Genomic DNA, 14,286 nt, shown 5'->3' with positions numbered 1-14,286 from the left:
GGGGGGGGGGGGGGGGGGGTGAGTGGGGAACAGAAGCCACAGCAGATAATGTTCAGATGAGCAGGTGCTGGTCATCATCAAAGTGGAGGGATATAGCTTATTGGGAAGAAATGGAGCTTAGTATTGTGGGCCTCATGCATATTTATCAAATGTCATATGTGCTTGTGATCTTCTCTCCACTACGGCAGCCAGCGGAAAGAGGGTACAGCATTCACTAAAAGGATTGCAATGTGGAAAATGGAGAGCAACATAGAAGTAGACATAGGGCTCCAGGCAGTATTGCAGAATATATTTAGGGTGGTGGCTGCTAACGGGCACACATGATCAGGCTGTATTTTAGACAATAGAGGCAGCTGTGCAAGGTAAGTTGCTGCAGAGAGTGTAGGAAGAGCTGCAAAAACATTTTTGTGGACAGGGGGTGGGAGCTTGTGAATCAATCTGCGATCTCCTGTATAACATATCTTTTTTATTACCAGAAGTTCGACAGACTGTTGAATGATAGAAAAAGAGAAGCAAAGCTTGTGTTTGCATCTTATATATGCTTTTTCCCCATTTCAGGGGTACGCTTTACGTGTAATAAAACAATTAGTTAGCAGGGATGGAAAACATGGGCACTTCCCTCATGTAAGGACCCAGCACACAGGCAAAGAATGCCAATTCATGTGTTATATGAAGAGGGAGGAAAGTGGAAGAGGGTATTGTTGCTCTTGCTAGCTAGTGTGTCTTGTTAGGTAGGCAGTTTGGAACGATATGGTGTTCTTTTTACTTGGCATAGAAGCTAATGACTATTACCATTTTGAAGCTAATAACAATACTTCACTGCTGTGTTTAAAAACTGTTATAAGCTCTGTTTAAATCAGTATCTTGTTTGGTAGAGAAGCTAACAATCTTTGGCTAATTTTAATTAAAAATATATGTAGAGCAAGCTGAAATAGCCAGGGAAATGTCAGAGTTTTCATTAGTGAATATAAAGGAATGTAAGAATTAGAAATATAATGCAGGAAAAATTGTTGGTCTTATGAAAGGGTTATTCTATTGTTTATTCATCCATAATTCCAGGAGGACATGCAGTGGACCCAGAATGAGGAGCTTCCATAGATAATAGTGGCAGTGATCAGTGGTGCATGTGCTGATGAACTACGGTACCTTTATACTGCATAGCATCCTGAGCCTGGATGGAAATAGGTTTAAGGGCAGGTTCACACCATTTTCTGGACCAGATCTGGAACGCAGTGCATTGCATTTTGCTGAGTTTTTACCGCGATTTTGCTGTGTTCAGGAGTTTGTTTTTTTTAGCTTAAAATGTTCTTACTGGTGCAGTCCAGTGCATTTATGCCTCTTTGATGCGTTTCTATGCGTTCCAGTGCATTCCAGACCAGACAAAATAAGACAAGCAGTATTTTTCTGGTCTGGCCTGGAACGGACTCCGCTGGTGTGAACAGAGGCCAGAAACATCGTAGGAATTTTGTGTCTGGAAACAATCTGGTCTGGTCTGGAGATGATCTGGATGTGGAGTAAATGGGCCCTAAAAGTTCTTTTAGTAGTTTCTTTTTATTTTCTATTTGTTTACACAACTGAAAAATAAGTAGCGATTTATATATTTTGTTTCACATACTGTATATCATTTTACAATTGGAGCAGGCTTTGTTTTAATTTTTATTTTTACACATTAGTAAATATAAGGAGATTCATTTTTTACAACTTGCTGTTTTTATTTTGTGTTTTGTTTTTTATATTGATGTGTTTTGTAACAATAATTATTACATTATTTTCTTTCCTAGTTTCTTGAACTACTAAATAAGATGAATTATGTGTTAGCGTATATAGCACCGTGGCAAATAGCTTGGGGATCTTCATTTCATGTATTTGCTCAACTTTTTGCCATACCCCGTATCCTTTTCTTTTACTAAATATATTCATTTATTTAATATTGATCACTACATACTTACACATAAATACTAATATTAAACAAAGAAATTGCTGTGGCGAAACAGAAGGATCTAGTAATATGCAGTCAAAGTATGTATTCATTAACTAAGGATTGTTAAATAGGAACTGCAGGCATAACTCTTCTTTACCCTTGCAGTGGGGTTACCCATGCACTACAAGGGTTAAGTGTTCATTTTTGTTTAGGTTTTTGTCTAAGTTATACTCTGGCATTCCAGTGAGTCATCATGCTCAATACACTGTATTGAATGTGAGGATGGCGGGGGACATTCCATCACTGGAGCAGAGGAGGAGACAGGCTGAAGGGACCAGTCTAGAAGCCGGTCGGCTGCGGGATTCAGGTGAGTATAACTTTGTTATTTTCATCCCTAGAGCACTTAACCCTTGCAATGCGGGGTAGCCCCACTGCAGGGTTAAGGCTAGTTATGCCCAGAGTTCTTTAATTTAATACTGTAGATAGCTTACCAATATTTTTGTATACTTTTTTGCCAATGTGCTCATTATTCCAATAATAATAACAATAATAACATTTTATCATTTTATTAAGGTGCATCTCCAGGAAAAGAATCTTTGTTTTAGACAAGAGAGAAGGTCAGCCTGCAGGGATTCCCCCCTCCCCTTCCCTGTCCGATCCTCCAGCGCTGACTGGTGGAACGGACGGGGAGGGGGCGGGTACAGCTGTCTCTGCCTCTAGATAGGCAGAGCCAGCTATCACTCACGCAGCTGGGTGGACAGTAATGTCGGGATCCGTCCCGGCTGAGACGCCTCAGTATACCGCGAGCTGTAGCTTGCGGTATACTGAGCTTTGGGTAACGGGAGGATGCTAGTTTGTGTCCTCCTGCTACCCTTAGGAGAACTATGGGGAAAAGCCCTGACCCCATAGTTCTCCTTTAACTTAATTATTTATAATTTATTATATTATAATTTTTTAATTTCGTGTTTCAAACTTTATCATACCTGGGATGTCTACTGGACTCTTGTTTGGACATATTTAGGTGAGTTATTCCTAGGATTTACTAAGAACTACAGGCCTACAATGTAAAACAACATATTTGCTTGAAAAACAATGTACCACTTTTGGTACCTAAAATCCTGAATAATCATACCGCCAGGGAGGTTAATGATTGCCACCTGCATGCACGCACACAGTCTCCCTACTGCACCTAGGGTGATTGGCAAATGTAGTAAACTAGTGACTAGTACACATTTTCTCCAGATAATATGGTATTGTGGACATCATTCTACACATTTATTAAGATCAAATATGTACATGGGAGCTCCAAAGACAGTGCTAAAATACATTAAAGTCCATTTCCAGGAACATTTGTGAATATGACACAATGCAAATCATAGAGTATAACAGAAAAATTGGAGGAAGAATATAATTAAACTGTTAATTCACATCCAGTCGTATGTAGATTGCCTAACAGATATTATGCCCAGTTTGCTTTTTACAATTTTTTAATAAAAACTTTTTTTTATTGGTGCTGAAAGTGTGAAAAGTAATATCCAGTTAAAATGTAATTCTTTATATGAACATTGTGGATAGTTCTTAATATAGGAATGCTGCCTTCAGACATTATATGATCGCAGAAAATGTATGTGCCAAGGCAGGGGGAGCATTGACCAGGGTAATGAGGAGGCATGCATTTGAATACTTCCAGATTTAACTGTAATCTGCCGAATCAAATGAAAGTTCTCAAACTTGCACATTGCTAATCACATTATGTTCACATGATATATACTGTATATATACAAGAATAAAATGTTCTCATTATACCTTAACACAATGCCGATTCAGATTCTGCTATGCTTTTCATTCAAACAGCTGCTACTTCAGTCTTGTCAATGCCACTTAGTCCTTTTCTTGGCAGTGTTATTTTTGTAGCATCATATGCAAGACCAACCAAATTCTGGGAGAAAAAAAACAGGTAAAAGTTTAATGACAGGTATGGAAAGTAACAATCTGAGATGAAGAGATGTTGAGGACAGCTATTCTCAATTTCTTATCTTTAAAATTTCTCGCTGCTAGCTCAAACTGATTACAGCAATATAGAAGTGAAATGTTAGTATACTGAAGTATAAGTAGAATCATATGATTATTGTCCGTTGAGTTTTATCAATAATGGATTGGTATGTAAGTCACACATCTCCAAAGTATATTAAATTACTGCATGTTAAAATATTAAATAATACATATATATTAAGGGGTAAAGCTATGTAGTAGAGTTGTATTGGTATATGCGCACTGATTTATAAAATTATATAATTTTTCTTTCACAAAAGCTTATTGAAATCAAGCAAAAGACACATCATAAAATGCAGTATCGTTGCATAATGTCAAATGTACAAAATAAAGAGAAACATTACAAATGAAAGCATAAGGCCATCAATATGAAGACATATAATTTGGTTGCGAGCAGCAAACCACGACTCCCTGTAGAGATTCTGATACAGCACCAATACTAATTCCAATACCAATACCAATTCCAGATATCAAAAGGATTGTCCAGTGTCCATGTCCATTCAGTAACAATAAAAATTAGCAACAAGCTATAACATTGTAGAAAAATTGATGAGGAGGAGATCAAACCAAAGAGGAAAAAGGAGTAAAGTGAAAGAAAAAAAGGTGAGAGAGAGACACACACAGAAGAGAGGAGGAAAATAGAAAGACAAAATCCTGGGGGGTCAAACCATAGCTGATTAAACGTCCAGCAACAAGCGATCAAACCTGGAAAGATGAGCATATGAGATTCATGGTTACCAGATAACAATAAACATCTTATGAGTATCGGTCAAAATTGCAGTGAGTTTTTAATTGATCATAATACCAGGGAGTCCATTCCTGACCGCCTCAAAACTAAGGGTTGGAGTGCGCCAGGCTTACATCGATCACATCTTTTTTCGCCCTGAGGAAGGGACCCCGTGTGGCCCCGAAACGTTGGCATTTGTTATTGTGACGCTTTGTCCAAATAAACGGACATATTGAAAGATATTGCTGAGTGCTGGTGATCCTTGTCTCTACACTGTATCTACACGGCGTCATCTGTGGTCATCACTGCGAGCACCATTTTTGCATGGGCCGGGAATGCTGTGAGGTGTGCAGAGGGTTCTTCTATCTATCTAGGCTTAATTATGACTTTTTTTCATATCAATATTTTGTATTTACATCTCAGGCTAGCAGGTAAAGTTTTAGGTTCTTCAAATTTTGACAGGCTATTCTTTTCTGATTTGCTTAAAAAAATCTGTTAACAGAGCTCAGTAGCTCAAGCTGCAATTTCAGAGCACTAACTTACCCCAACCCCCATCTCCAGTCTACTGTACAGAAAGGGCTTCATTTGAAGTTTTAATTAGAAAAAGTATGAAATGAAACAGTTTCTGCTGCAGCATCACACTTGCACTGTGAACTAAATGATTATTTTTAAAGAAAATAGTTTCATGGTAAGAAAAACTACTATAGTTTCCTTCTAAACCAAAAGCCTTGGAAAGGGGGCCTGCAAAACTGCACATCTACTCTGTAGTCAAATCATGGTACTTTGTCCAAAAAAAACCTGTGTCCAAACAGTAAGGCGTGCTCCTTTCACTTTGTCACATGCAGGTTCTCTGTATTCCTTGTCTTCTATTTTCTTCCAAGAACAGCAAGTGTTGAAACTATAGGAATTTACTTGCAGAACCATATCCAGATCAGACCCTCACCCAACATATCGAGTACAAATAAATCCTATGAGTTTTGAACATGTCTGCATTGCAAAAATGGCTTTATGCTTATAAATAAGCACAAAGACATAAAAATTTTTTAAATGTTTATCACTTTTGCTCTTTTATGTTCTTAGCACTGTGCGACTTGACAATTTGAATACAAGATTACAACAGCAAATTGAAAAAGATCCAGGTAAATGCCTAAATTATTAATATATAAAAAAATAATTTTGTAAAATGACAGCAGGGCTTTGGTTTCTAGTTTCTGTATCTTTGCTTCTATGTACAGTATATATTTTGCTGTACAGTTGCTTTTACTTGTCATGTAATGTTTATATGTACTTGTTTTACTTGCATTACTCACCTTTCTTTGTAATGCTCCATATGGTAACATGGGGGATTGATATTGTATAAATCATTATAATAATATTGCTTAATGTATCTCACTGCTGTACAGTGCGATTTACTAAGATATTCAGCATATAGGTGCACAAGGCTGTAAGTTAAACTTTTACAGGCACCTAATAATAAATGTATGTAGGCAAAGTTAAAGGAACGGCTTCCTGTGAGAGGCATGCAGACTGCCATTTATTTATACCCATTCTGCAATTATTGGTTTCCTGGCTTCTTCTAGCTTTCATATTTTTTGTCTCTTACAACAAACAAGCATGCGGATAAATATGTCTGGCTTTACTCTGACTACAGATAAGGATACTTGTTCCACACAGGGGTGTACTGGGCTGGGGACAGGAGGCAATTTTCCCCTTGGGTCAGTACTAACAATGTTGAGATGGTGACCCAGAGCAGAGATATTACCCAAAATGAATATCTGGAGATATGACTAATAAATAAGCCTTTGCATCTACAAGTATTTAATCTGGTGAAGAAGGTTCAAGTCCTCCCCTGGCTCCAGGTTAGTGACTTAAACCCTACTGAACCCAATTGACCAGGTTCTACTGGTAGCTAGAAAACTAGCATCTGTAGAAGGGACTTGGAAATGGATGCACTCATGTGGATCTCAGGAAAGCTTTGAGTTTTAGAATTTCGTATGTGGAAAACTCAATTTTTCAAGTGCATGGCCTGTGCGGGACCAGCAAAGTGTTAATATTCTCTGTCGATATGTAAGCAGTCACTAGGGACAGGAAGAAACATACTTCAAGACAAGGATCAGGGTCTGTGTTAGGCTAGCCTATATTTTATGCAAGCCAAACTATCACATATCCTTCCCTCTCTCCCCTTATTGCACTTTTTCTCTGAGTGCAGTGGCAACCTATTTGTGTTATACGAAGCGCCAGTCCTATACATGCAGCTCAATTGGAAGAGGGTAATTGTACACATTTATAGTTATTATATACGAACATATTGGCTACCTACTGCAGCCAACTATTTTTCAAATACAACTTTTGTTATCTAAATCTGCATATTAGCTGTAAATAATGGCATTATTGTATTTCTGTGTACATGGTTTTTTCCATTCATGGAAAACTGCATATATTTCCCTATTTTTAATTATACTATTTTTTTGATTTCATTATACTATTTCTTTATTTAAGGAAATGATGACAACAATTTAAATTCCATTTTTTATGAGCATCTTACAAGATCCCTTCAACGTTCTTTGTGTGGAGACTTGATCTTGGGGCGATGGGGGAATTATTCCGCTGGTGACTGCTTTATTTTAGCATCCGATTATCTAAATGCACTGGTACACTTGGTTGAAATTGGAAATGGTTTCATTTCTTTCCAGCTTCGTGGCCTTGAGTTTAAAGGTAAGAAGATATGAGTATGGATTCCCAAGACATAACAGTTAGACCCAGTGCTTCCAGTAATCAGCAGTCATTACGGTATCATACATATCATATTATACTGTCATCAACGTGAAGTGGAAGCAATAACTGAAGGTTATGACATCAATCAAGGATGTTGCTGCTTTCAACCCGGTCATTTGCCTCATATGCTTTCATGTAATTCAGCATTCAACCTAAGATGGCTGACATGGGAAGTAATTAGGGGCCAATACATACTAGAAGGATACAATGTCATTTATAGTAATGCAGCAAATCTGTTTCAAGTATTTGATCTTCGAAAAATTCTCATCAGATATTATGTAAAGGTATGGGCTCTTGTTCATTTCTTATTACTTTCTTGGTAAATTTTGTTAATGCGCTAAATGCCCTTTAAGTTATGTAATCATTTAAAAACTTTAGTCAGAATTTACATTACCAAGTTTTAACAATATGTATGTAATTTTCTTCTATGAGCTTAAAGATGCATCAGAAGTTAAAGTCTGTATTAACATTTATACATTTTATGTTAGTAGGTATAAAACTTCCTATACTTATCTTTTATGCACAGGAAAGCAATGGGCTGGGAGGTGCAGGGGCATTTGCCCCCAGGGCTATTGCTTTTAAAATATGCTAGGCTGGTGGCCCTGAACGAATATACTTCACTAGTCAGACCTCAATCAAAGAAAGACCCACATTCATTGACACATGTTGGATTATATAGCTACTTTGCTCAGACCTGCAATCACAGCATCTGACATAGGAAGTCTTTCAGCACCAACTTCCTTTGTGGCTCTAAGATGTCATATGACTGAATATTGGGGGCCATATAAAAAGCAGAAACCAGACAATGTCAAAACAATACATAACAATAGACCCAGTCCTTTAAGAGAACTAGATGGTTGTGTTTACACACCAGTCCAAAGAATCCCAATCCTCTTTCACTTATGTATGTCATATAAATACATTAGTTTACTCATGATGCCAATGAGTAAATCTAAGTGTGATCAATGCTGGCATTAACAAACTTGACACCCACGTCAGCAATCCATGCGTCAGCAATCCATTTGACACCCACAATTTTCCACAATTAATTATAATATCCAAAAATGCATCCACTATCCCTGCTTAGTGAGTGTGTGCCCCATGTATTATGTTACAATGTATTACAATGTATTGATTGGTTATAATACCTGTATGATGTTAAGAGTACCAAATGCTTCTCTTTTCAGACTCTTTTCAGTGGCTCAAGCCTCCTATGATACAGTATATTTACTCAATGGTGTTTTATATAGGAAGCTCTTATGATATGTCAAACCATCCAACATGCTTTGTTAAAATCAATTAAAACCTTCTAAGCAGACATGCAAAACCCAATGTTGTGTGTGGGCTATATGCAGTACTGTGCAAACGTTTGAGGCACTTGTGAAAAAATGTTGTAAAATGCTTTCAATGCATACGTGTTTCATAATAACATTCATATTTTTTATTTATCAAGTAACAAGGTAGACAGAATTTGAGATACTGCTTAAAAAAAACCTGGGCTAAAGTTTTGTTTGGGTTGCAGTTCTCTTTTAACCCCTTCATGACTGAGCTAGTTTTCAGGTTCTGTTCATAAATGACTGACACATTTTTTACAGTTTTGCTGTGTGATTCTTCCACAGCAGTAATATACTTTCTTACTAAATGTACCCACACATATTATATATAGTTTTTTAGAGGACAGATAGGGCTATATAATTATATCACATATGTGTACCTAACCCCTCACTTAGTTTGAATAAAATAAAAAAAATGAGGAAAAAAACTAGAAGAAAACACTTTTTTCACAAGTTTTGATTATTATTATTTTTTTTTAGAATTTTTTTATATTAATTATAGTATAAAAAATATATTTATATATAATTTATATTTTCCTAATTTTGTTTTACACTTTATTTTAATTTTTTTACACTTTGTAAAAAAAATAAAAATAAAATAAAAAAACTTTTTTTTTTCTTGTCAGTTTATATCAAGCAATCACTATGACAGCTTGATAAATTAACTTTTTTATTTTATTTTTGGCTATTAGGCTGATCCAAACTTAGGAACAGCTAATAATAACCTTAGAGACTGATCCTGACTTTAGTCAGATTCAGATCTCACTAAAAGCTCTTTGATCGTGCCTAGACGATCAGAAATGATACATTTCACTCAAAAGATATACATTGTATCCTTTCAGTGAAATGTATCTAAACATCGGGCTCTCGAGCTGTCAAAACAAATAGCAGAGAGGTGAGGTGAGTCACTGCTGCCTCTCTGCTATTTTGAGCTGTCAAATACGGGATCGCAAATTGCGGTCCTCTATTTGCATGTAACGGCTTCATTCTTTCATTAATGAAAGGAAGAAGCTTTTACAAAAAGCTTAATTATTTCATTAATTAATGCCTCAATACTGAGACATTAATGAATGACTGTTAAATGCTGAGAATCAGCAAATACCGGCATTACAAAGCCTGATATAACTCGTCACGTACAGTGTACGTGGCCAGTCATATAGGCACAAAGTGACAGGACGTACACTGTACGTCTCCCGTCACGAAGGGGTTAAAGTAATGCAGTATTGATATAAATGTGTTTGTCCACAGAGCATAATATACTTTACAACACGTTCACCAAAGCTTCTTCAATGGCTAAATGATGAATCAATGCAGAAGGCTTTACAATTGTACACAAAGTGGGATCATGTAGAAAATGACCACACAATGTTCAATATTAACATAGATGAAGACTACATTCCATGCCTTCAAGGTATTACAAGAGCCAGCTTCTGCAGTGTTTATCTGGACTGGATTCAGTACTGTGCTAAACAAAACCCAAAGGTATGATAAATATATAATTGTTTTTGTGTATACGTGCTTGCTTATTTATATGCATGTCTATATTTTCTGTAATAACTGACATTTTCCAGCTAGCCATCTTAACATGCCAAGGTTGTATTTTATCCACAAAAAGTATTCCTAACTAGCTAATGTAAAGGGCAAATACAACTCCAAATTTTCTTTTTTTTTGTAATTGTAAATGCAATTTTAGTGTTTGTACACTGATTTTGGCAAATTCCTTGCTTTTAGTACCCCCTTCCAGTCTTATAGTCACCTGGCCCTATCTGCCATGAACTTAGCTGTGTGGCCTCCTCAATACTTCAGCCTCAGAATTCTCTACATCAGGCAGCATATCTGTGCAACAGTCCCCATTTATTCCTATGAGGAATTGGTACTCATTACTAGTGCAGTTTCTTTTAAACACATTTTGTTTTAGAATGTGACAAAAACAGCTTCATAGGTGATACCTGAAATCATAGTGGTATACAGGCAAATACATATCCATAATAACATTTAAGATGCATACATAGTAAAGTGAAAAAATAACAAATTGGACAAGGTCACAACAACTGATATAGTAAGAGTTATAGCAAACGGACCAGGTATGGCTGGATGGGCGATAGAAGGATTTCATTAGAGACACTGCATCCACCCTTTACTATTTAAAATCAGTAGAAGGCTCAAGTAATCTAGGCCATGGCTCCAAGCCACAGGTCAAGGAAGCACTTTGGTTATGAAAGAAAAATCTGCTTTTCATGCGCATAATCGAAAGAATTTAGTCTCCATTTCAATTTTGTCCCACATTTTTTAGCAGGTTCTTCATTTGCTAACACTGTGTTTAATGCAATATTGGTTGCAAATTATTTTAGAAAGTGGACTTTGATGAAGACTCTTTCCTGGTAACCATTTGCTTTGGATTGTGCATTTTGGGCAGAAGGCTTCTGGCAACGGCAACACATCACTTGTCTTTCAGGTAGCTGTTGCATTATGTAAAATAAAAATGCAGAAGGCTTGACGTTTAAGTGATAAGGGTAAGTCATTAAAGATGCAAGCTTTCATGACCCCTTAGGTTGCTTCGGGCCCTCCAAGCTTGCATGTTTAGTAACTTAGGATAGACAATAAATGGTACCACTTAACTCCAAACGTGTTGCATTAATTGATTTCTATCATGGTATAAGATTCTACTACTGCTGAAGATTAAAGCTGAATTCCAGGCAGTCAGCTAAGTACACTATTTGAATACATAAATGTTAACTATTATACTGTAGCTGTCTGCTTATTGGACAGTGTAGCAGCCGGACAGTGATGAGGTCATCAACCTGCTCACTCTGCTCTCTGTTCAGTGACTGCATAGGTCCCAGTGCTATACTGGGAATTTGACATTAAAGTGATATTGAAATTGATATTAAACATACCAGTTGCATTTAAAATTACATTTAATAGCTTTTTAATGAATACTTAGCTGAATACTCTGGAGTTTTTTAAATATCTGCCTGAAGTTCAGCTAAAAATATGCCAGAATTACCATTAGCGTTGCTGGGAAAAAAAAGGTGCTAGCTGATATAGGCCCCATTCACACCTATATCTTTAGGTGTGATTAGGGATTCCTGCATCAGGAACTTGCGTTTTCCTGCAGCAGGAATCCCTAATCTGCTGTTTACAAATAGAAGCTGTCATCCGTTCAAGTTAATGATCGCATGTCAGCCGCTGCATTTGAACACTGGCACACCGCATGTAATCGTATGTGATATGATTAAATGCAGTTAGTAATCAACAGCAGTGATTGATTTAGGAGAATCAACAATTCACACATTTGTGTGCAGATCTGTCCCATCCCGAGAATTGTGCAGTTATTTTCATGTATTGTATGATTCTCTATAGAATGGACGAATCAGCATGCATAGATTTAGACGATGCAATGTAAAAGCATTATAATAATTAAAGTAGCACCCTGGATTCCCATTGAAAAATACTGTATATGCTGCAGCACTTAATTATAAGGGCATCTGTACTTACAGTTTTCTCTTAGTCCCTCTATAAAGTCCAACAAATACCTGTTGAGCACTAATAGTGTGCTAGTGTACTAGTGAGGTCCACCCTCATGCGACTTCCAGTGATAGTGTAGTAACGATGCTTCACTGCTCCTAAATTCTGAGCAGAGTTGCCACTCTTATGTAGGTTGTGTTTGTTTGCACTACAGTGAAATGCAAAATGTTGTAGGAGGCATGGCTTTAAACTTGTAGCTTTCAACCATCACATGGCCACACCATGCAGTCTTGCAAACTGCTTTCTGAATTGACAGCTCTGCCTTTGTTGCTAAAATTCTCCCACTGTGAGCTGTAGTGTCTGGAAGGGGTGTGTGTGAGACACAAATGAAGGAGAATTTGGTTTAGTCAGAGAAGGTAAATGAAGTGATGAATAAATAATTTATTTATTGCTAATTACAGAGGTATTCTGCTGCCTCCAAGCCTTGATAAATGTGACTACTCTCATTTTTTATGGTTACAGCTCACCTATATTTGCATTTCAGCTAACCTATTTTAACAGATGTTTGCCTACTAATTTTTCAGCTTGGATTCATTTCTCCATGGCCTTCATACCTTATTTAAAGGACATTATCGAATATCTAAAGAAGAAGAATGGGTGTTTGTGGATATGGACTTGTTCCACACTGTCATTTCTCCAGCAATTCGAATGTCTTTGAAGCTCCACCAAGTATGTGTCCAGTCTCATATTTTGCTTGGACATACATAGGAATATTTAATGAGGCAATGTAAGGAGCTGTAATAATCTCCAAAATGCGGTGTTCCATACCAACCAGATTTCACATTTCATCTTTTTCCAGCACTGATAACAAAAAAAAAGATGACTGCTCTACTTTGCATGTTAGTGAGTACCTTATTAAATACTGTAGCCAGATGGCAGGATTGTTAGACTCTGGCATCCATGGCGGATGCCTTTGGATCTCCTACTGAGTGTGCCAGGTGGTCCTTGCAGTAATTAATGACACTATTCCAAGCATAACATACAAAAGTCAATCTTTGCTCCACTTTGTGAGTTTCTTTTTACTGTCGTTGAATCGCAGTGGATTCAAAAGATACATATACTTTCAGATTAAGTGCAGTTAGCCTGCTTTAAATTCATCCTTACTTGAATTAGATGGTTGTGGCTTACAGGAATATACTTATCCTTTTTCAATTTGTTTAGTGAGGGACACAGGATTCAGTTACATTTGGATTATACTGCCACCTACAGGAGAATTTGGACACTGGCAAACAAAAAACAGTGACCAGCCTAGAGTAACCCTCCTCCTACTCCCAGCATGCCTCAGTTTTTTTGCTAGTGTCTTAGGAGGATAGATGTCTTTTCTCTACCAAGAAATGTTTAAGTGTTTTACTAGTCTTTTTTTCCTATACATAAATGGCTGAAGCCATCTTCCAAAACCTTGTTTTCACTGAGAGGCCCTGAATTGCAACCTGCCACGGCCATGATGTTAGTGTGTTATAATCCTTTATTTGTGGAACGTATAGAGGTAATGCCAACAGTCCTGCACTACCCTTTAGACGGACTCCTGTCGACGGACTCTTGTCTTATTTCCTGTATGAGTCTCCTTTCCATAAACATGCCAAGAGCTCTTTGGTTGAAATGTTGGTCTGTGGCGCAGGCATATAAAATAATTTGCTTTGCATGCCCTTTGAGGGTTATCGTCTCTTCAGAGTTGCTTTGGACACCCTTATGAAGGATGTTACTGGAGATAAGAGTACTCATCTTCCCCAGCAAAAGAAGTCTAGGCCTCAAGCTGAAATCACTCCTTTTTAGTTCCTTTTGTTACTCTAAGGCTTCAGTTTCTAAGACAAAAACTAAGCCTAATCTCACCACAAACTAGAGGCTGGGGAATTTTTGTGTTTTGTATTAATCTCACCACAAACCCTGGTCCCCTAAATCCCGTCAAACCTGCAGACAAGTTCTCTTTGGCGTGAAGGAGTGTCCCCACT

At 37.2% G+C, this 14,286-nt stretch overlaps 1 protein-coding gene across 1 annotated transcript in view; it reads left to right on the top strand.

Moving 5' to 3' along the window:
• PCNX2 (pecanex homolog 2 (Drosophila)) overlaps positions 1-14,286 on the top strand; it is a 74,353-nt gene that overhangs the window by 40,070 nt on the left and 19,997 nt on the right. The window contains exons 18-25 of the mRNA XM_018572922.1: positions 1,782-1,890; positions 3,749-3,878; positions 5,781-5,839; positions 7,200-7,416; positions 7,507-7,759; positions 10,058-10,291; positions 11,161-11,264; positions 12,862-13,006. Coding sequence (XP_018428424.1) covers positions 1,782-1,890; positions 3,749-3,878; positions 5,781-5,839; positions 7,200-7,416; positions 7,507-7,759; positions 10,058-10,291; positions 11,161-11,264; positions 12,862-13,006 — 1,251 coding nt within the window. The remainder of the gene's footprint in view (positions 1-1,781; positions 1,891-3,748; positions 3,879-5,780; positions 5,840-7,199; positions 7,417-7,506; positions 7,760-10,057; positions 10,292-11,160; positions 11,265-12,861; positions 13,007-14,286) is intronic.

Source organism: Nanorana parkeri, unplaced genomic scaffold (genome assembly GCF_000935625.1).
Source record: "Nanorana parkeri isolate BGI_ZX_2015 unplaced genomic scaffold, ASM93562v1 scaffold46, whole genome shotgun sequence".
Taxonomy (NCBI): domain Eukaryota; kingdom Metazoa; phylum Chordata; class Amphibia; order Anura; family Dicroglossidae; genus Nanorana; species Nanorana parkeri.
This window is presented reverse-complemented; position numbering and strand designations above follow the sequence as displayed.